The sequence below is a fragment of the Megalopta genalis genome, chromosome 12 (assembly GCF_051020955.1).
Source record: "Megalopta genalis isolate 19385.01 chromosome 12, iyMegGena1_principal, whole genome shotgun sequence".
NCBI lineage: Eukaryota > Metazoa > Arthropoda > Insecta > Hymenoptera > Halictidae > Megalopta > Megalopta genalis.
The window spans coordinates 8,254,902-8,276,542 of NC_135024.1; the positions used below are offsets into that span (position 1 = coordinate 8,254,902).

Genomic DNA, 21,641 nt, shown 5'->3' on the forward strand with positions numbered 1-21,641 from the left:
CACTATTGTTCGCAGCCGCACTTAACTCTTCATCTTATTGTTATTATTGTTATTACTATGGTTATCACTGCTATTCTTATTATTGATAATATTACTCATATTACTGCTACCTTTATTATCTAATTCTCGTATTCGTATTGATTGTTTATCTTATTATTATCATAGTTATCTTGTCATTATTTTTCTCTCTTTCTTATCTTAGTCTCGTGACCTCGCTGTCATATAACATTCTTTGTAATAAAGGATCCACCCCGTTGACAAAATAGACATTATGAGAGAAGTATTAAGTAAGAAAATTTCCACTGCAAAACGCAGATGAATTCTCGGACGAAGAGCTTTGGTTTACAATGAAGCTCTAAGAGGCTCAAAGACGGAAGATCTTAAGGATGATGAGAGATGATGTTTTGCGACGAAATCAGGATGGCTGAAGCAACATTGCGGCCGAAGGATGCAGAGAAATTAGTGGAGCATGTCATAGACGCGCATCGTCCGGTGGCCTCTGGACGCGGATCATCGCGCTGCATTTCAATCGAACGGAAAAGGGAAATGCAGCCGCGTCTTGGAAACCTTGCGCATAATTACGGCCGGGTCAATTCCGCGCATGGGAATTATTTATTTACTGGGCCGATTTCCGACTACACGAAACGGAAGGACGAGCGCGATGACGTCCGCGAGATCTACAATGATAAAGAGATGATCAGATTAAACACAGGACACGTTCCGATGATGCTGCGATGCTTTTAATAACCTGTGACGGAACCGCTCAAATTTTGTAATCCGTCTGGCTTATTTCTGTAATCCTCGAATTAAAAAATATAGAAATTCTATAACGTTTGTTGCAAAAGTAATGACAGAAGGAACTATTACAAAATTGGTTATACGTTTTATCATCAAGTTTATTCAATAGCTTAAAGGGAACATTCCTAATTTGAATCATAAACTGAATATAAATATAAAATTTGTTTCTTGAATAAAATTTTTTATGAACAAATTATTTATGTAAACTGCAATATATTCTCTAGCAAATAAAATTACAACATTAAATATATTAAATAATGAATATTGAATTTACAACTTCCCGTTTATATTTAACATGAAAATTATATTATAATAATTGCGGTCAATTCGTGGCTATAATAATCTCTAAGTGTTTCTAATTGGGGATTACATTTAGAGGAGCATGAGACGAATGTCACAAGTCAATCAAATGAACGAGTGCAACGAAGAATGAAACTATTATGTAAGAAAATTGTTATTTAAGAAAAATAGTAAAGTAAATAAAGTGAAATTCTAATGAATAATGGTATTACTTCATTCCCAAGTAGTCTTGTTCTCACAAAAACGAGTAAATCAACTTCGTCCTAAGAGATCGAAAAGTAGAACGAAGGAATTATTCCGCGCGTTAATCGAGATGTTTTACAGAACTACGATGTCTGGGAAGAGAGATCAAGATTTTCGGGTGACCAGAATCCTGCGATCGAGGAGAAATCAGCCCGTCGAAGCGAGAAGATGAATTACAGCGGCGATCTATGACGCACGTGGGTACTACTCGCGATGCTTTCGCTCCGACCGAGCCGAGGAATTTCCATAAATTAGAGACGGCCTGATGGAGAACGTCTGCTCCGGCTTTCTGCCGCGCGACCAATTACTTAATTGTAACAGATTTCCTGCCGCCGCAATTGCGACCGCACGGGCGGACTAGATTTCTCGCTATGATAAGAGCGCGCGTTCTCATGCGTACGCGTCGTAATTTCCCGATGATGCCGATGGGAAACTTCTCGGGCCGATTTTCGTCGTGGCCACCATTCGTTAGACGATCTCTACCGCGAACTTCTAATTAGAGCAATTTATCTCGTCTATGATGAACGTTGTTTTTCTGCAACTTCTCACTGAGAAGCTGGAAAATGTTTTTTCCGGCTTGGGAATTTTTCAATGTTACGGACGATGTTGCACACTGAAACGATTAACTTAGCTCTGTCAGTCACGATGATGCGAGTTACACATTGCTAACACGAATTTTATCGTAGAAATATTTTCTTGGCGTGGGATCATATAAAAACTATTTGGTATTCCCATAAAATTTAAAGAGACGAAATACGAACAATAAGAATATTGTCTTCTTCTAAACATCAAAATCTCAATAAATTGCATTTTGACATTCTCAATTTAACGTGCCCAATTTTGTCATGAAGTTCGCAGTCCGGTCACCATTTTTACGAAAGATACTAAGTTCTGTGTAGTTCTCGGTAATTTGAAGAGGAAAGGGGTGATTTTCATGAAACCGAACGCGAACGAAATCTCGAAAGTCGCAATCGCGCCCAATGCGAAACTCGAACTAGAGGATGAGTAACGTTATCTTTAACGAGAATCATTTGGGAACCTGTTCGCAACCCCTCCCCAACGAAGGGGACCGGTGCATAACGCGGGACCACTTTTGCCGTAAAGAGGATAGTTTCCCGAGAAATCTGCCGGACAGTTCGTCGTATTCCAATGACCTAATCTGATCGCGTTGTTTTTTCTCTGCGCCGAGGAAACGAGTTATGCAAATTTCTACGAGTTTCTAATCAGATCGAGCGGTGCTTCATTTTTTGGAGAAACTACGCACTGTGGTCGATTCCTGGATTTATTGAAACCTTGTGCTCTCGGAGGTGATTCGACAAAACTGCAATATTCTTGGAACGATAAGATCCTTCCTTGATTTTTCTGTCTTTTTCATTTTTTGATACAACACGAAATGTAATATTTCATTTATCATTCCCACGTTATTGCTTCAATGCTATTGAATACGTTTGGGTGCTACATTGAAAGAATCATCGACTAATGACTGAACACTGTTTCAACAATGCTATCTGCAATTGCTTATCGACTCGATCGTTGACTCACTTTTGAGGGAAAATGTAGCTTGTGACAGTGATGCATGGACACAAGACCTCATTGCACTTGGTTTCCGCGGCAAATCCGTGGCGATCGAATCGCCATGCATAATATCGCAGGAACGGACCCTCCCTCGATGCATAATTGAGCCGATGCCTACTTGTTGCGCGGTAACAATCGCCGATTATTCCATCGATTATTCCTGCCTCGCGTACGCGATTTACAAAAAGAAGCTCGCGAGCCTTTCCTCCTTCGAGGAAATTCCTGCGTCACGTAACAGGTCACTTTTCGATTGCGCAATCAGCTCGTTTTTCGACAAGTAATGGAACAATGAAGGAGGAAATCCTTAGCTCTTATTACGCTAATTCAATGTCTTGCAAAGTGAACCTTTTTGTTCCTCCGTTATATCAATATTCTTCCTTATTCAATCTACCATAAATTCCCTCCGACTTCTTTCGATTCGAAGATCCTGTGATTCTAAGACGCTGTTAAAAATTACCGTACCACAACGAAACGTAATATTCACATTAACTCATCATCAGGCTGCGGATTTTATGCATTTATAACATCTATAACAGTAAGAACTTTTGAAGTATTTAACGAGTTTCAATTTAATAAAGTTATTAAGAAATTGAATAAATATCTATGTAGCTTAATGTCAGTGTAGACAATTTTTTTATTGTGCATAAATATCCGCAGACTATAAATTACTAACAAATTAAGATTCTTATAAATTGGGTGCAGTTTTTGAGTTCCGCTAAAAATGGCTTCGGTTTATAAATACTTTAGAGTACAAAAGATTAAATTGTGAAGAAATTGTAATTTTAAATCAATCTCGACTTCGCGAACAACGCTCCCGAATTAACACAATGAATATCGAATTGGTATCCATAAAGGTACCACGGAATTTAAATGATTCATCTAAAGGTCCTTTAAAAGAAACTAGTCGAATCCGTGGATCGAATGTATCGATACAACAATCAACTTTGCAATGTGCCGCCATTGCGACCATGTAACGTCGTGGAAACGTTATCGAAAGTTCGGCAAGATTTATCGGTCGATTTCTCGGGCCCTCGAGGTGAGATAAAGTTCCCCGAACAGGACATTAGTCGTAAGGGGAGTGCGTGGGCGTCGAGAAATTCCAAGCAAAAAGGAAAAAAATCGATTTAGGGGCCCGAAGACGTCAGGCCGGATCTGCGTGGCTGGCCACGCCTAAACATCGTCTCCGAGCCAACCCCCCGTTTTCTCACCCTTAACTCTAATCGTCTATCGATCTGCAGACTCATTCTCACTCGATGTCGTTATTCTTTTTTCATTGTTCAAGGTAATCGCGTGACAACGGCTCGTGAAATCATTTTCACGGCTAGTCCTTGAGGCGAAAATTTTTGCGAAATCTTTTTGCGTATACGCTACACTATGATCGAAAGATTGTGATGATAGTGATTCAGGAATCTGCAATTGACGCTTGCCATTTGATACTGAATTGGGTCAACATTCCGGGAAAACCAAGAGAAGAAGATTGCGATCGCGTAGCTCGTGACTTTTTCGTGTACAGGGATAAATGGTTGACTTTATTAATGCTTACGAAGAAGAAACCAGGCCGAAGTAAACAGATTTCATGAGAAAAATATGATTGGGAACCGCGAAGAAAACTGTTTCCAAGAGAAAACGAGCGAAGCACGTCTCGCGAAGATACGATAAAGCCTGGGAATCAATTGTTTCGCACGTTTCCGTAAAGACTAACAAAGACACGGTTGAAAATAGTCTAAACAAGATTCGCGTTGAACTTTCTTGTAAATCGTATGAGATAATACTCTAAGCTCATCGAAAATATTATTTTGCCGTACGTTGCTCGATCACCGTTTAGTTGCCATCTATTGTTGAGCATCTATAGTTGAGCAAATGAATGTCAAAATAGTCAGAACTAGCGAAAACTTTCTCAGTATTATCATCGTATCCTAATCGATCAAACTCCAGCAGCAATTAAATAATTCCATCATCTATTCTTATCATCGAAAATGCATAGATTAAGACGACGTACAGAATTAACAAATATTTTCCTTCTTTTTGGTAAAATAAAGGAAATATTGAAAGGAAAGCAGACTGAGAATATACGACTAATAATTATATCGAAACGAACGATATTTAAAATAATATTTATAACACTACATATTATATAGTTGTAGTTAAATTTACGATGACAAACAAAGATATCTGCAAAATATACCAGAGAAATTAATGCAAAAATATGGAGTGAAACAAAAGTATCGTTATTATTATTTCTTCCTTTTATCACGATTCGAATAATTAAATGTAAATCGAGTTAGGAATTGAAGATCTAATATTTCGTTTCGATTTGAAGGGATCTAACGTCATTTGAATAATAATCCCCATAACACTGATGCACCGTACTTTTCCTTTATGGGATGTTCCCATGCGTTGTGGAACGGTTGCGGTTCGCCGAAATTGATTCGCCAATTTCCGTGGTCAAAGTCTGCTTTTGTGCTTGTCCTTTCTGTAAGACGGCCCAGATACGATTACAGCCACGGTCCCGCTGCATTCAAATAGGCTTAGGACCGAATTAATGCAAATGCATTCCAAGATGACGATGCTGTCCCCGGGGTCACGAGGGTCAGCTAAAAAAGAAGACCCACAACTTTTTCCCTTTTCAGCAGCGAACAAAACAACGCCAGAGCCATCTTTCTGTCTCTTTGTTTCCCTTCGCCGCCGATTTTCATTCGACATACTGGGTGTACCAATAACAGAAAGGATATTCGTCGTAAACGCAAAAGTTACCTCATTTCTCTCAATTCTATGTTTAATTTCTCGGATTTTGGTATGATTCGATATAAATACAAACTTTAAAAACGCAAGTAAACGTGCATATTAATAAAAATCAATTGTGTTATTATTCTGCGTTCACCACAAGTAATTTTTTGGTTGGTGTAAGAAATCTTTTCTTTTTTCTGATTTTGATAAAAGAAATCATATAAAGATACTAATAATTATGTTCGCGTTGTCTCATAAATAATATGTCCAGATCTTAGTTAAATCACGATTTCTATAAATCATTTTGTAAAAGCGAGTTCGAAATAAAAATGTGGTTCGCGTCTCCGACGAATGGGAACGTTTTCATTCATGTTGCTCTTGGCCAGCGTCTCACATTTTCGTTCGAAATTTTGCAACCTCGCTGTTCCAAGAAAAATGAAATCTACGAGCACATGCTGATAGAGCATGGATCCATAATCGCAGCTTCCGCGCTGCATGCTCGGTAACGCGTGCCACGTGTCCGCATTCGAGGCACGTGAAGGATTCCGCGATTTCGCGTACAACTAATGGTGGTCCCCGGGGACCGAGCAGATGAGAGATTATTTTTGGTAACTCGAGAGACGGGCCCAGAATTGCATTTTCGGACCGATGGAATTTCATTCTCGGAACTGAGCTCCACCGGAATTCTGGACAAAGGCATAAATTATATTGCAATTATTTCATTATGTCTCATGTTTGCGAGAGTTCGAAATCAAAAAATCACTCGCGTTGCAAAATAAAAGTAATCCGTTTAATAAAACAGAAAATGATAAGTTAATTTTATACTTTCGATCTTCTTAATCCTTTGCACTTGAGAGGGGACCCTGAGGTATCACTAAAAAATGTTTCATCACGTTCGATAGGAACTGTTCTATTAGCAAAATTGTTGATATTTAAAAACTATTACAAGTGTACGAGTCACAAGATTCAATTTCAGATGCATAAAATGCACTAAAAAGAACGCATAAAATAGAAATGTCGTAGGTCAGAGAAACTACTTTGGATTTAAAGCTAAAACATCTTCGAGGACAAAGGATTAACTTCGAAGATTCTCAAAAATTCTGGTTTGAAGATTAATTTTAGCGAAAACAATGGCATTGTTTCAAAAATGTCGATGGTGACTCATGTCACCTTGTCCAATCGAATGTTCTGGTTTTTAGAAGCCGTCTCAGAAGCTTTGTGTAAAAAAAAAATACAGTTTCACGGAAACATTTTCGTAAATAAAACAGAAATCACGTTCGCGACCGATACACAGAGATACAAACAAAATGTGTCGCAATCTAATTCGTGCTCGAACAACATTGTCCTGCATGGTTCTCAGTAGCCAATCGACAACAACATGTAACTGGATCGTATAAAGAAGTGGGAACTGTCCTTTGTATTATTATTTCGTCCATGTTTCTATGAATTGATTATCTCATCACGCAGTGTTTTTTTTATTCGAAATGCAACAAAGAAATCCGTATCCGTTGAACTTCCACGAATCTTCTGTAAAATAAAATTCGTGCAAACTAATCTACCTTGTCGATCATTTTTATACCGAAAAAATAAGGATATGGATTTCATACTCCGATGATTCTATCGAAAAAAGAATTTTCCCTTACGTAAAAATTTACTTACAAAATTAATTTCTACACGTTTGAATTGTTCGTAAGTAAAGCTATAAAAATACATATTTTCAAGATTTTATCTTAAAAATTACTGGTAGCTGATGTTTATAGCCTCCCCCCTTCCCCCTTAATTTGTTCATAAGCAGAGCTATTTAGTAGACAGTGAAACTGCTAAGAAAATCTTCCAAAAAATGCATAATGCTCCTGTATAATGAAATTAAACGCGTGCGCAAACGAAGAGTTAGAAAAATAACAGTAAATAAAATATTGTAAAATATTGTACTTTGAGAACGTAGAACAATGATTCGCGGGGATGTGTGCGTGGGATCAATGAAATAGCGGCACGATACACGAAAGCCCATACAATTTGTGAATCAGCAGGGTTTCTAAACCACTTTCGGTTCCCGGGAATTCTTTCAGCAATGCCGACGACCGCAAGCTTCGTTCTGAATCGGGATCGCTGCACGGTTCCCGAATGCAAACGAATCTGCCCACGGGTGACTAACTACCATTCCGATTCACCTTCGCTGAGGGCGTGCTCTTTTCATAATTTGCGTCTGAGCAATATTGAACGTCGTTACGGTGAATCAATGTAATGATAATCAAGATTCCATTATACCGGAAAGAACCGTTTCTTAATAGTTTCGTACATTTACCTCGAAAATTAGAGCGACGTGCAAGTAAAGAATGAATCACCAATCCCAGGATAATTATTTTTAATTTACGTTATAAGTCTTAACGAACCAAGTATCGGGTAGGAAATATGAAAAATGTTTCAAAGAAAATTATTTAGAGTAATTTGCTGATTCATGATTGAAATTGTCATTGTTACTTTTACTAAGTTAGTTTCTTGCTCGTAATAATGAATAAATAAATAAATATGAATAGCCACTGAATTATTGTCGGCAGGTAATTTGTTAACCCCCCTTGATATACTTTGACGAGTCTGACTCGTGATGGAAATTTCTAGTAATAACCAGATAAGTATGAATGATATTCTGCTCTTTTAATTCGATATAAAATTCTGTTCTTTTGTCATCAATACTTAAGTACTCGAGTAAACGTGAGTACGCGATTCACATACATTTCCTTGTTCTTCTAAGAAATTATTACAATGGAAAAAGTCCTAATCAGTGCAACTGTTTCTTTCTTCTGCATAATCGATGATCGCTCGACGTGACGAATCACTCGTAGGTATTGAGATAAAGTAAACGCCGCTGAAAAACAGGTTTTCGAAACTGTGCTCGCCAGGATGAAACCGTGTTTTGCGAGTCTATTGCGCGGACCCAGCAAAACCGTTTGTGCATCGTGCCCAACGCGACGGATTTCAGCAACTCTTCGCGGTCCGCGAGCCGTGTATAAATTATATCAACACAACTGCCTCTGCGTGGGTTATCGATTCAGCCTGTCCAGATCGGAGAAAAAGGAGACAAAACTGTAGAGGTTTCTCTTAGACGGAAATGTCACATTTCTCACAAAATCTCGCACTTCTGTAAGAATATTCTCGTGTTTCCCTTGTTTTCGGAATCTCGAATCGTTCAACTGGTTTGCCCGAACAGAGAATAATTATTTGACTGGCAAGCTACGAAAATCCATAAATAAATTGAAATGTTTGAAATTCCATTCGATTTTGTGCGCAACCGGAAGAAGAGCTTCGAAACTGAAATTATGCACCAATTGGCTGATTCATTCATCGTAAGGTGAATCAACGATGGATGAATACCGGACACGGAAACCCCACCAAAATCAAGTTTCTCAATGACGCGTGATAAAGGGATAAGATTCATCCGCTTACCTTCATCGCTCAAATCGTAATCGTTCGCGAAGTTTCGCAGTTCAACAACCCGTCGCGTTGACAATAACCCACCTCAATGACAAATTACTCGAAATTTCTTGAACAACGTGCTCGGAACCAATAAGGGAAGAACCCGTGCAATCTTTAGGACACTATTTTTTATCTCAATCATAAAACTCGAGTAAACGAAGCTTAATCTATATCAATCAACTGTTTCCTCAAACAAGGAAAAATATAAAGATCGTTAAATCAGTACAAATCAATACAAACGTATTATATTAAATTCTCTTTATTTTTACAGTGATTTTTTTCAAACCTTAATCATTTTATTTCACTAACTTTAATGCAATGAATGTCATCGAGGACGTTCTGTTCGAAGGACAATTCGACTTATATGCATAATACTATTGATTTGAATGCAATTTTTGTGGTTAAATTTTATCTTTGACTTACTGAAATCTCTGACTAATTAGGGAAGTTTAAATCAAAACGCAATTTTCAAGCTGCAGAAATTACCAAAGATATTGTTTCCTAATCCTTTGACACGAGTCATTCCAAGATAGTCCATAAGAACGCGATAAGAAAATTTCTCATAGCTCGTAAACCGACAAGCAACGAACAGACTTAGTCAACTATTTAGCGCGTCATTTGTTTCGGCTATCAAATAATGTTTCTGACGTACTTCCTCTCTACGCATTTCAACGTCTGTCTCGTTTTTTATCCTCATCGATCGCAGTTATCCGGACGACACGCGTTTCCGTGTCGCACAATGGCGGCTCGTACACCATTGTGCGGGTTTTTTTGATTCGCGACACGCGAAAGAAAATGGTTGCTCGCCTTACAATCGTATCGGCGATTCTCGTCGTTCGCTTATCGCGGCAGAGCGACTAATGACTGCGACGTAAAATTTTATGGATCACGACAACACCGATTTATTTTGTTCTCTCCACGTGGCGGCGTCTGTTTCCTCGAACGTGCTTTCAAAACTATACACGCTTGCATCAAGAGCACATTTGCGAACAATGCAATCATTTTCTATAGTTAAAAATTTTCAATAGTATAAAAACATTTGGCTAAAAGTTACTGCGCGATTTTCACTTGAGTTTCCATAGATCGAGACATCCAAATATCACACACACGTTGCAAAATTTTGATTCGTTTCTTCTTCGCACTTTGGGCCTTCAATTTAACTAAAAAAAGATTGCAAACATAGATGTTTATAATACTATTAGATAAAAATTAAAAAAAGAAACTTGATGAACTAAATAATGGTGGCACCTTATGCATTTATGGTATCTATGAATTTATCATTCATAAATTTTCACAGAATGGTCCGCTAAAATTAGACTTTATGATTTACTGGATTTGGCTAAATCTACCGAGAGTTTAATGCGGTCGTAATTCATTTTTTGACTCGCGAAAACAACGAAATATCGTCCGCGAAAGTATGAATTCGCATCGACTTCCGCGGTCCGGTAATGACATTTTGAAGGGTATTAATCCCAAGATCCGCGACTCAAACGTAAAAGAAAAAAGGCTTGTTTTGAAAACTGCATCTGGCCATTCAGCAAGTACCTTGGCCGTACGAGGCCATGAATAAATGATTTAGCGCAGCCGAAATAGTCGAATGTCTCTGAAAATAGTTTGTATCTCTGACGTAAACTATATTGTTTGCGTGCCCCTTTTGTTTTGTTTCTTTATGCTAATTTGCAGCAGGTCAAAAGGTCGATGAGAAATTTCCATATTTTACGAAAAATAAGTTCTGAATTCTTGTATCAGCATTAATTAAAAGCTGAAGAACAAATGCAAATCTCAACCGATTAAAGAGTTTAACGTTTCGCTACTTTCAGAGGACATAACAAAACTACTAATAATTGTAATAGATACATGTTAACAATATACAACAAAAATATACAACACATCTATGCAACATATAAATATGCACTTACCGACGAAAGAAACATGTTACACAAATACATTAGTCTTGGGTGCAGTAAACTTTCTTAACATAAGATAAAAATTTGTATTGTGTCAATGAAAATGTTAATTTTATTTCTTTATAATTTTTTATTTTTATATTGTTTTTGTATTTTGCATTTTTTTATTTATGCAATATAAACAGCATGTTATATGCTTCACTGTAATATATACTTTTAATTTAATAAGAAGTCGTATATTTATTAAGATATCAAATTTTACTCATATGTTAACGATATGTAAAGTTTCTTAACGTTTGAAAATAAATGTATTCTAATAAATTTTATTTAAACAGACCAATTACTTCCAACGTTCTATCATTTTATATTTTCTTTGCGTTACTTGCCACTTCGCGAATAAATATATTCGAGTTTTTGATACACGATCCAAAAATATCCTACAAGTGCAAAAGGCTAATCGACGCAATGCACGCTAATTGTAACACTGTTTGCGAAGCATTTGAACCAAGTCAGTAGGTTCAGTGATAGAGAAAATCGTTTGCTTAAAAATTCAGAAGCTGCCGGAGACATCGACCTGTTTCGATCGAGCAGGCATTTCATAGTGATCAATTTTCATTCTCGCTTTGCTCGGCTCCGGCAGGTAACACTATCGATTCAACAGAGTTATTATCCTTCCACTATTCTAATCGAATCACACTGCTGCAAGGATATTTCCTAGCTATTCCTACATATTCCTAGCGTCCAGCGACTTGTAGTCGGAGCACGTGTTCGCAATGTTACGCGTGTTGTCCTGCGCCGATGCTTAAAACGGTGTCATCCCTCTTCGTTCAGTGACGAACCCAATCCAATACATACTCACGAATTCGATTGTTTCGCATACTTTTCTTCCTTGCAACTACTAATTCGAACTCTCTATAAACGATAAACTGTGTTAGAAACCTTGTTACACTTCATCCTTGACATACTTAAGGCTATTAAACTGTCTGAAAGATCGCTTTCAACTTTCATTCATCTCTATCGCAATTTTGGCAGCTGATTCCTATGGAACACGTGTTTTCAATACATTCTATTGATCAATTGTGCTTAATAACCTTTATTATCAAGGTGCGAAATGGAAACTATTGAATTCGATCTTTATCCTACACCTGCGCGTGAAATTTAGATGTGTGGGAGCTTGAGACTTTCTATAGTTGTTCTGCAAGTTCCAATGTCTATAGCACTCAAGGGTTAAGTCTGTACATAGCTTCGAAGTATGTCTTTTTCTATGATTACTACATTTTACCTGAACCTGTGATAGAAAGTTGCTAGAAGAACGTTGCAAATGGTTAATCCTGCTTTAGTGAGACCAAAAATTGTTGTAACTTGTGAATAAGTGTCATTATATTGGTATAATCCACAAACCAAATTCTTTCCAAAACGTTTGCTTTAGTTACATGTTCAACCACTTGCTCTGGTGTCCCAAAATTATCTTATACCTTGGCTAATATATAGCTAATGTATCAATTGGACCATCTTTCGCGACAACAATTGCTATGATAATTAATCATCATCATTACCAAAGAAAATATCGAAGAAGGCAAAACCAAAACATCTGAGTGTTTCATTAACATTCACAAGACTGATCCTAATTACTTCGCATCGCAAAAAGGCTTAACCCTACTTTTCCAGGTCCAAGAATGATCCTACGTCCAAGACACTGCAGCTAAAGTGTCAATAGAACGAACAACAATTATTACCAGCTCTTTAAAATGACCAAACAAATTGTCCAAAAAGGCAATACCAGAAAATCGAAGAGTTTCATTGCCAACACTCGACTTCACTTCCTCACATAAAACTGGTCTCGAACCCAGGACACAATGCGGTACCAATAAAACCATAACCAGCCCTTCAAAGTAACCAAACCACCGCCAAAACGCCTAAAAGAAAAGAAACCCAGCAAATTATCAAAATTCCGATCGTCATCCCAGAGCTACTGCCGTAGCCACTACCAGCTCCCTGATCCCTATGCATCATCCACGCAGCGACCCACGCAATTCCCCTAATCTCGATGTCCTAATCCCGGGTGCCCTATCCGGGAAATAGATTCGCGGTTCCCGATGCCAAAGTTCCAGGAGGCTCTCGGTCGCGTAGCATTGTGTTGGCCGCGTCACGTTGATGGTGGTAGTAGGTTCGCGGCGTGGTGGGAGGCCTCGATAAAAGTCAGTGGCAGACTGATTGTAATTCAGAGTGGCGGTAGACACCGGTACCAGTTCGCCGTGCGGCCGCGCGCCTCTTTACTCCGTGCTTCTCTTCTCTTCCGTTGTCCTTTGCCCGAGCTTTGGACAAAGTAACCAGGGGATTGTTAGCTAGAAGCTAGGTAGCCTGAAGCAAGGTAGCCCGAAGCTAAGTAGCCGGAGCCAGATAGCTCGAGAGAGAAGACCGTCGTTCTTTGGTAGTCCTCGCGTCGGCGAGGAGACCCAACGAGCCGTGCGTGGCCGTCGACGACGAACGAGGAGAAAGACGCGTGCCGAAGGAATCGGTGGCCAGCGGAATCGATAGTGTCGTGGCAACCACGTCTCAGACTGACCCTGCCGCGCGACCAACGCCGACTACACCTGGCCACGACCGCCACCAGGTGGTCAGTTCGAGCCGCGTTCCCCACGAGGCACGCCGCCTTCCTCCGCGAAAACGCGCGAGCTGCCCGCGAGCAGAGAACCGGTCTCCGTTCGCGAGAGGATCGAGAGGACGCCCGGCGTCCTGCGAGCCAACGGTAACACGTGTGTCAGTGGTCCCGCGTTCTTGTGACAACAGAGCAGACCGGTCAACGGTGACACCTAGTCTTCGAGGTGACGATCAGAGGTTCACGGTTCGGTTGGAAGCTGTTGTTGATCGGAAAGATGAGGACCAAGTGGAACTGTCTCCGGCCTGGGAGGTGTACCGGAAGTGTCCTCCTGGCGGTGATTCTTGTCATCGTTGCAGTTGGGGCTGAAGAGGAGGCTCCTCAGATCTCGCAGACCGCTGCGATGGTAAGTCTATTCGGTACGTCTGTTCCTGCGCTTAATCGTGCAGGAATTTGGCTTCTGATAGGATAGAATCCCCGGGCTCGAGGTTGAGTAATATGTTTGACATGGAGCTTGGGAAACTAGAAATAAGGCCAGACACAAATGATAGTAAGAAGCCTCGTAGCTTCACGATATGGTATTTTGATAGATGTTACTTCTGATATGAGCGAAATCTATTGAGTCCGAGCTGGAGTTTGTCATAGTATTTATTTTGATAGGCTTGGCCTGTTGACTGATGGTATAATAGACAACGCACGTGCGGGTTGGTGTTCTTTAAAGAATATGGACTTCTTTCACATATAGACGTTTTCGAGGTTGCTTTATCGAAGTTTGAGATTGTAGTTTCCCGGAATCCTTTTGATTGCCAACATCGATTACGAATGTTTGACGAACTAGGACGATTGTTCTTGATGCTCTAGTGCTGACCGATTGAGAGATTCGTGAAAACTAGCTACAGGATAATTGCTTAGAGTATTATCAAATCAGATTTGGTTTCGTTCGGATTGCAAATTTACGACAATTGTAACAAAGACTGAAACAAGTGATGAGAAGTATCCGACTGCCTCAGCCTCGATGAAGGAGCTAATCGAACCGGTGTTGCACGCGTTTCAACAAGTAGAATAAGTCGGACAAGTACTTCAAGGATATCAAAGCAGTAGAACAGGTCTATTGGGCAGCGCAGGTCTTAAAACAAATAGTACAAATCGTGCGGCGGCTACTGGAACTTCTTAGAAAGCGCAGAGCAAATTCGCCGAGAGCTGAAGAGGTTTCTGAAAAAAAAATGGATAACTTGAGCAAACTGTTTGCTGTTGCTTCACGCGAATAAAAAATAGTAGTACACCGAAAAACTTTAAACAAATGTTGAACTAGCTTGAAACCAAATATTCCACAGGTTCTCGGGGAGTAGAACAAAGCCGAAACATTCGCTTGTCTTTTAAAAGTTCCACTCTAAGCTTATTTTCTAAAAACAGTTATTTATCAACGAATGATAGAGAACTTTCCTAAAATTCACTATTTGTCTTTGATGCGTAAAGAACAAACGTCAACGACATTTTCCAACGAACTATAAAAAGACGCAACGTATTAGTTCCCTGTTAGATACTTCTTTTTACGATGAAACAAATGAGAATCATAAGAAATTATCGAGTTCTATGATTTGAAAATTTAAACAAAAAAAAGACAGAAGATTCTTTATTAATTTCCGATTCATCCTCTCAGTTCTTTATCCGACCGTTCTATAAAGCAAGGAAGTGACAATAGCAACTTCCTAAAAGTTACCAACTCCGACCTTATCAGTATTGTTAAAATGTCTTTGTGACAAAGTGAACAATGAATATCTCGACGTCCACAAGCAGTGAACGAATTCGAGGATTTCGAAAAGCGGGTCGAATCGAAGGGATTCTCGATCGATGCTGTTTCTTTACGGAACTTCTCCGTGATAAATCGTGTGCGACAATGGCCGCAGCTGAAGCGGAGCCCGCGTTGCGCAACCGCGGAGTGTTTAGGCGCGTTTTCACGCGGGTTCCGAGAAAATCATGCAGCGGGAGCGCAACAAGTTCCTCGGAGAGACTGCGCAGAGAGGAAAATACCTGCAATATAGCCGGGGAAAAATTGATTCGCGCGAAATTCATCCGCCGCGCCGCGGCCGCGCCGTTTTCTGCAGTGTGTCATAGGCGTGCGCTGTGTGAGTAATAGCCGCGCGTCGATTGTACGTGGTCTTTTGACAGCGCGAATAACATTCCAAAGGAAACGTTTATCTCTATGACACTGATACACAGATTACGATGGATATCGAGCTATCTTTGGTGCGACTCGGCGCGCTCGCATTGATTCCGTTCGATCGGTTTTCCCATTTCGTTGATTCCCCACCGGATATGGAGAAACGACCCTTTGTTCGGCTTCAATATCGGCGTTTTGTTCATTTCCATCGGCACTGATCTCCTTCGCTGTGTCCGATACTCTATTCCCTTTATCGACCGGTACCCGTGGATCTTTGAAATCTGTCCCTTTTTGCAAACATTAGTATACAAATATTCTTTTATATTGATGAAGCAATATTCGAATGTGCCAAATCGTTTTAACACTTTGACATCAATTACTTTTTCAACACTCTTATCTCTTGCGAGTCTTAATAAAATTCAGAAATTATATTGGATTGGCGCGAAAATTAATCTTTAGAAATTGCATTTTGAATAATTCTGCCACCCACATATGGCCGACGCGGCAGTCAAAGTATTAATAGTGTAATTATGATACGGTTTCTTAATAGTGCCATTATGATAAGCTTTAATAATAACATAAGTAGGATAAATTTTCTTTATAATATAATTATGATTCACTTTTTTTTAAAAATCGCCGTGCATAGATTTTTATACATCAAACTTTTGGCGAAGATACGTGTACGTGACAACGACCGTCAATGTGTTAATCAACGAAATAATGCATATTATGCAATACGTATCTTAATTCATTGTTGGAAATCAGTATTATCGAGGGATTGAAGCGAATCATTCTTGAAAGTTTTGTAGATTGGATCATTCCGGTTGAAGCGACGTTCGAATATACGGCTGTTTAAAAATAGTGCAACAGAAAACATTAAACAAGTACGAATATCAGCAGTATTATTTAGAAGTCATGTTTTCCAATGTATTCTAACTTCTCATGTAATTTCGACTTGCGATACGCTGCGACGGAAAATAACCGAAAGCAATTTTCCTCCGCCATTTTTCTGAGTTAATCCCAGCTTGAACGAGGAACTTGAACATCGCATTAGCGTGTTTGCTCGGATTAACGCTGTATGTCCAGCGAGTTTTAAGCACATTTCGTAAGGATACAGAACAGATTAAGCATCGAATGTGACATTGCAATTAGAGTAGTCGGAATAACTCTGGAACACCGCGAAATTATCTTATCAAGTATTCTGAAAAATGATTCAAATATTGACTACTTCACGACTCGATATTGACAACATTCGATCTCGTTCTCTAAAACGTCTCATCGACAGAGAGGCAGCCAGCTGAGATTTGTTTTATCGACGAAATCGCGCACTTCAGACAAAGTGGAAGCGAATGTTTATGATCAGACGCCATTGCAATTTTAAACAAGCTAAGCTTGTCGTGACTTCACTGCCTCCACGAATTATTCCTTAATTCCCTGTGGCTTTTCCACGAACAACGCTGTTTCACAAAGTCTTTCTGCCGGCAGGCTATTTTAAGCCGAAGTAGAAATGGCTCTTCATGGTCAGACCTCCTTCTTTTCATTTTAACGGTCTACCTAAAATGTAGACAGTAGAGTTTGCAGTTTGTGGTCAGACAAGAGAAAAATGTAAATTTAAATCATGAAGTTTCAATTATAATATTAATATTGTTAGCTGTATTTGTGGTTTGGTTGGTTTGGAAAAAATTTCAAGGAACATTTTGAACCGAAAACACCAAGTATAACATGCAGTAGAACCAGCGATTCATAGTCAGACTAACCAACAACTCGAAGAAACGAGTTTGCTGTTTTACATTTAAAATGTACGATGATCTACAATGTCACCTTATCCTAAACTTCCTGAACTATTTGGATATGCGGAAAGTAATTTCGTTTTTCAAGGAAAAATGATGTACAACTTTTTAATATTTATAAGAGATTTTCTTCAATTATTTACGCGAAGAACGCGATGTTACTTTCCGACCATCTTAATAAAATAATTCTTCTTTTTCTTTTCCTAAATTCTGTAACAAAAATCCCGCGCCTAAATTCTATACCTAATTGTTAAACTAATCTTAACATCGAAAGAGCAATAAAAATTGCAAAGTAATTTTCCATTTTCCTCTCGGAATTCCGCGTTCAGACAAAGTCGCGTTTCCTCGTCGCGGAAATCGAGATCAACGAAACCCGAGACTGCAACTGCGGGAATTTCAAGTTCGTTTCGATCCGGCGAGTTGCAATGAATCGAAGGTCGGGAACGAGTCACCGCGTGTACCTGAACTTTGTCAGCAAAGGTAGCCAAGTGACGTCACATCGGCCAACCTTATGTCATTACGTTGCAAACCGGTCTCGGTATTTCTCCGACATGCTCGTGTACGTATACTTGCGCATACCATTGATGCTACGTCGAATATTTAAAATTACCTGGTGCGGCATTCTTTTCGCTGTCTAATCTCCACCTCGATCTCGATAGCGGCGCTGTGCCGGTTCACGTAATTCATAACTAAATAACAGGCTGACAGATTACTTTGCTCTTTCATAGCGTATAATAGGACTTTGATTGTGTCCCTGTTTTTTTGTTTATTAGAGTTGTGTATGTTCTAGAAGTTGATCGTTCAATCCATGAGATACTTGCTAGTTTTTTCTGACCACGATTTTTCATATTCTCGTGTAAGCTTATAGACGTACGATTGAAACATGTGTTCTTAATTTCTTACACCGTAAACTGCAAAAGTTTTTCTTGGTTTATGACGTCTAATCCTTCTTTAAAAAATTAATTTCATCTTTGTTTCTTATTTCTTCGGACATGTTGCATTTTAAGGTATTCCGTCGATGTCGTAAGTACAACTAAATTGGCTGGGTTAACGTAGAAAATGAAAATGAACGATACCTCATTAGAATATCTTTCATCTAATTATTTCCAAGAATCATATGAGTCGAAGTCCATAAGAGGTGACTGTTTCGATAAAATTCTGTAAAACCCACAGAGTCAGAGTCGTATGATTTCTACAGGTCGTACAGTTTTAAAGAATTGCTAACAATTTTCTGATACAGTACAAGTGTCAATCGTCGTCGTATTAAGCACGATCAAAAATCCATAAGTCCCCGCTTGGAATTTTATTTCATTTTCTGCCTGTACGGAACATTATCTAAAAAAATGCTCTGTGTGCTGAATAATTGTAAGACTCTCGGTGTAATTACCTGCGCAAATGATGATCGTCTAGATCGCGGCGACTGATTTCGTCTGCTCCGGTTAGGCAATCTCGGCGCACGATAACGCGGTAATTATCTGCTCAGGTAAACACCAACGCGAGCAACTTTATCTCCAAGGTCCGCGGCCGGTGGAAATCGTAACAAGCATCACACCCTTCGTTACACTTCTCGATCTCGAAATCGACCCTACCAGTCCAGAGTTAGGCATTATTCGAATTGTTTCGAGTAAATATTCATCTAAGATAATTATTCGAATGAACACTTTTTAGTCGAACATTTTATTCGAATAAATTCATTATTCGTTATAAATTATTCGAATAGAGATTGTAAAATTATTCGCATAAAAATGCAAATAATTGTTGACTTCTTGTTTTTACGTAATTTGATAAGAATGCATTTTATACGAATACATTCAGGATCAGTTCAATTTCAAGTACTTATAGAGTTACAAAATTGTCGATTGCTTTCTTAGAAAGATTATTTAGTCATGCATTAATGATCAATCCATCCGAAAGTAATGGACGAAAATAAATCGATAAACTATTAAAAAAGACATATATTCTATCATTTTTATTAAAATCGAATAGTTTCCGTATGAATTCCTGCACGAATAAGTTCTTTGATTCGAATAAAATCTTATTTGTATGAATTTTTATCTAGATAAATATTTATTAGATTGAACATTTGTTCGATGGTGTCGAATAAAATTTTATTCGTTAGTCTTTATCTTTTATCCGTCATCCGAATAAAAGTTTGCCCAACTCTGCATCCAGCTACAAAATCACGAAACCAGTTTTAAGACAACGTAACCCCGATTTCATTTGTGAAAACGAGAAACCGAGGAAGTTACGCCGCAGTATGTACTCCAAGAGAGGATTTTACAAAATCCTGATGGTCTCGGTGCAGTTAAACTATGGCGTGCTAGGGAAACTAGGCTAAACGCTCGTTGCAAGTAGTAAAAGTCGGGAACGTGGGCAGTAGAATTGTACTTGCTTCAATCAGACCGATTCCTGCGAACTCGTGTTCTCGGCTGTCTCGTTGAGGGATTAATTGCGTGCTAAGCACTGTCCTTTGCACGCATCGAATCGTTCTTCTTACCGAATAAACAAGATAAACATTTCAATTTTTAATCATTTTCTGCGGTGGTCAAAATGAGAACTGATCAAATCGTTTTCTTTCATTTCGCAGGAATACAAAGATTTTCGTTTCTAGAAAAAAATGTCTTTTCTTCAATTAATAATTGAATCGCCGATTGAGTCGCAGTAACTGTCTAAGGAAATTCAAGGATCATTGCGAGAAACCCGATCGATTATTCAAAAAGAGACACCGACGAGTCGTTAATGTATTCAGCAATTATTATGATCTTGTTCGACGACAATGTAATCGTGATACGCCGGTCAGCGTGTAGGGTAATACTTTGTCAAAGCCATCTCGCTCGTAATTGACAGGAATTTATGGTCCTGGCAGTCCGCCAACTCAAACAACAAGCGGGACGATCGTGTACCCTTTCAACGTCGCCGCTACGTGATCTAATAAAAGTTCAGGAACGACAGGTGTGGGCTTAACGAGCGGAGTTATTAATCAAACAGGCGTTGATTATGCAAAATCGGTGAAACGCTAAACCGGCGAGCGTTACGTTTTCCCACGGCCATGGCATAGACAAATTATCAGGTCATCCTCACGATTAATACGTATTTCGTTGCACATTTTTGACGGTATATGCTGAAATATTGGTTTTTATGATTTCGGATGGTGAAACATCAGAAGCAATATGACATATTTTTGGCAATACATTATGATGCTGCACTAGCAACTCTATGAGCGGGTTTATTAACAAGTGTATTATTGACTGGCAAGTTTATTTATTGAGAAATAATTTATTTCACTTGTCTGTCTAACATTTTGGCAATTATAGATTACATTTTAAGACATAGGTCAAAATCTTCGGAAATATGACTTATGTCACTATGATTCTAATCCATTCATATTACAACATCATTGTATGGTACCATGTTTATAGAAAATGAGGGAAAACATACAAAACGTTGCAAAAGTCTGGAAAGAAATGTAAACAGGAAACAATTTTAGAAAATGAAATGCAGTCCAACAATATTTGACGTTGTCTTAGTAACGAAGAATTGGATAGTAGATGCCACAGAAAATAAAGTCGCAAACGTCATTATGATCAGACAGATCTTTTTGGTAGACCTACTAGAAGACTAATGAATGAAGGAAATATGAGTAGAAAGATATGTAAATAAAAAGAGAAGAAATTAGAATAGATAAAAGATATGATTGTGAAATAGAATTCATAAAAAATAGAATTAATAGAAAGAGTAGAATGAGCAAAATGCTTAGAATGTGTAAAAAGAGTAAAATGAGTAAAAAAAGTAGAATGAGTAAAATGAGTAGAATGAGTAGAATGAATAAAAAGAGTAGAATAAGTAAAAACACTAAAAATAGCAGAGAACTAATTTTTCCCAGCTCGCAACTGAGCCAAGAAAAGCTGCTTCCACCAACCTGTGTCGCCTCTACTAGAAATTCTCGACACTCTATCCCGTGTGCATGAACTATCATAAAATCGGTAATTTAGAAGCTCCGATCCGCACGATCGTCGTCGAGGACGGAGACAAAATCGTTTAAAATCAGTATTTTCAAAGGCGTCGCT

The 21,641-nt window shown here is 38.7% G+C and overlaps 1 protein-coding gene across 4 annotated transcripts in view; it reads left to right on the forward strand.

Annotated features, from left to right (window-relative positions):
• Positions 1-13,237: 13,237 nt before the first annotated feature.
• Positions 13,238-21,641, forward strand: part of LOC117217405 (Matrix metalloproteinase 1) — a 41,641-nt gene continuing 33,237 nt past the window's right edge. For all 4 annotated transcript variants that reach the window (XM_033464978.2, XM_033464980.2, XM_033464979.2 and 1 more), the window contains exon 1: positions 13,238-14,029. In XM_033464978.2, coding sequence (XP_033320869.2) covers positions 13,901-14,029 — 129 coding nt within the window. In that variant the 5' untranslated portion in view covers positions 13,238-13,900. The remainder of the gene's footprint in view (positions 14,030-21,641) is intronic.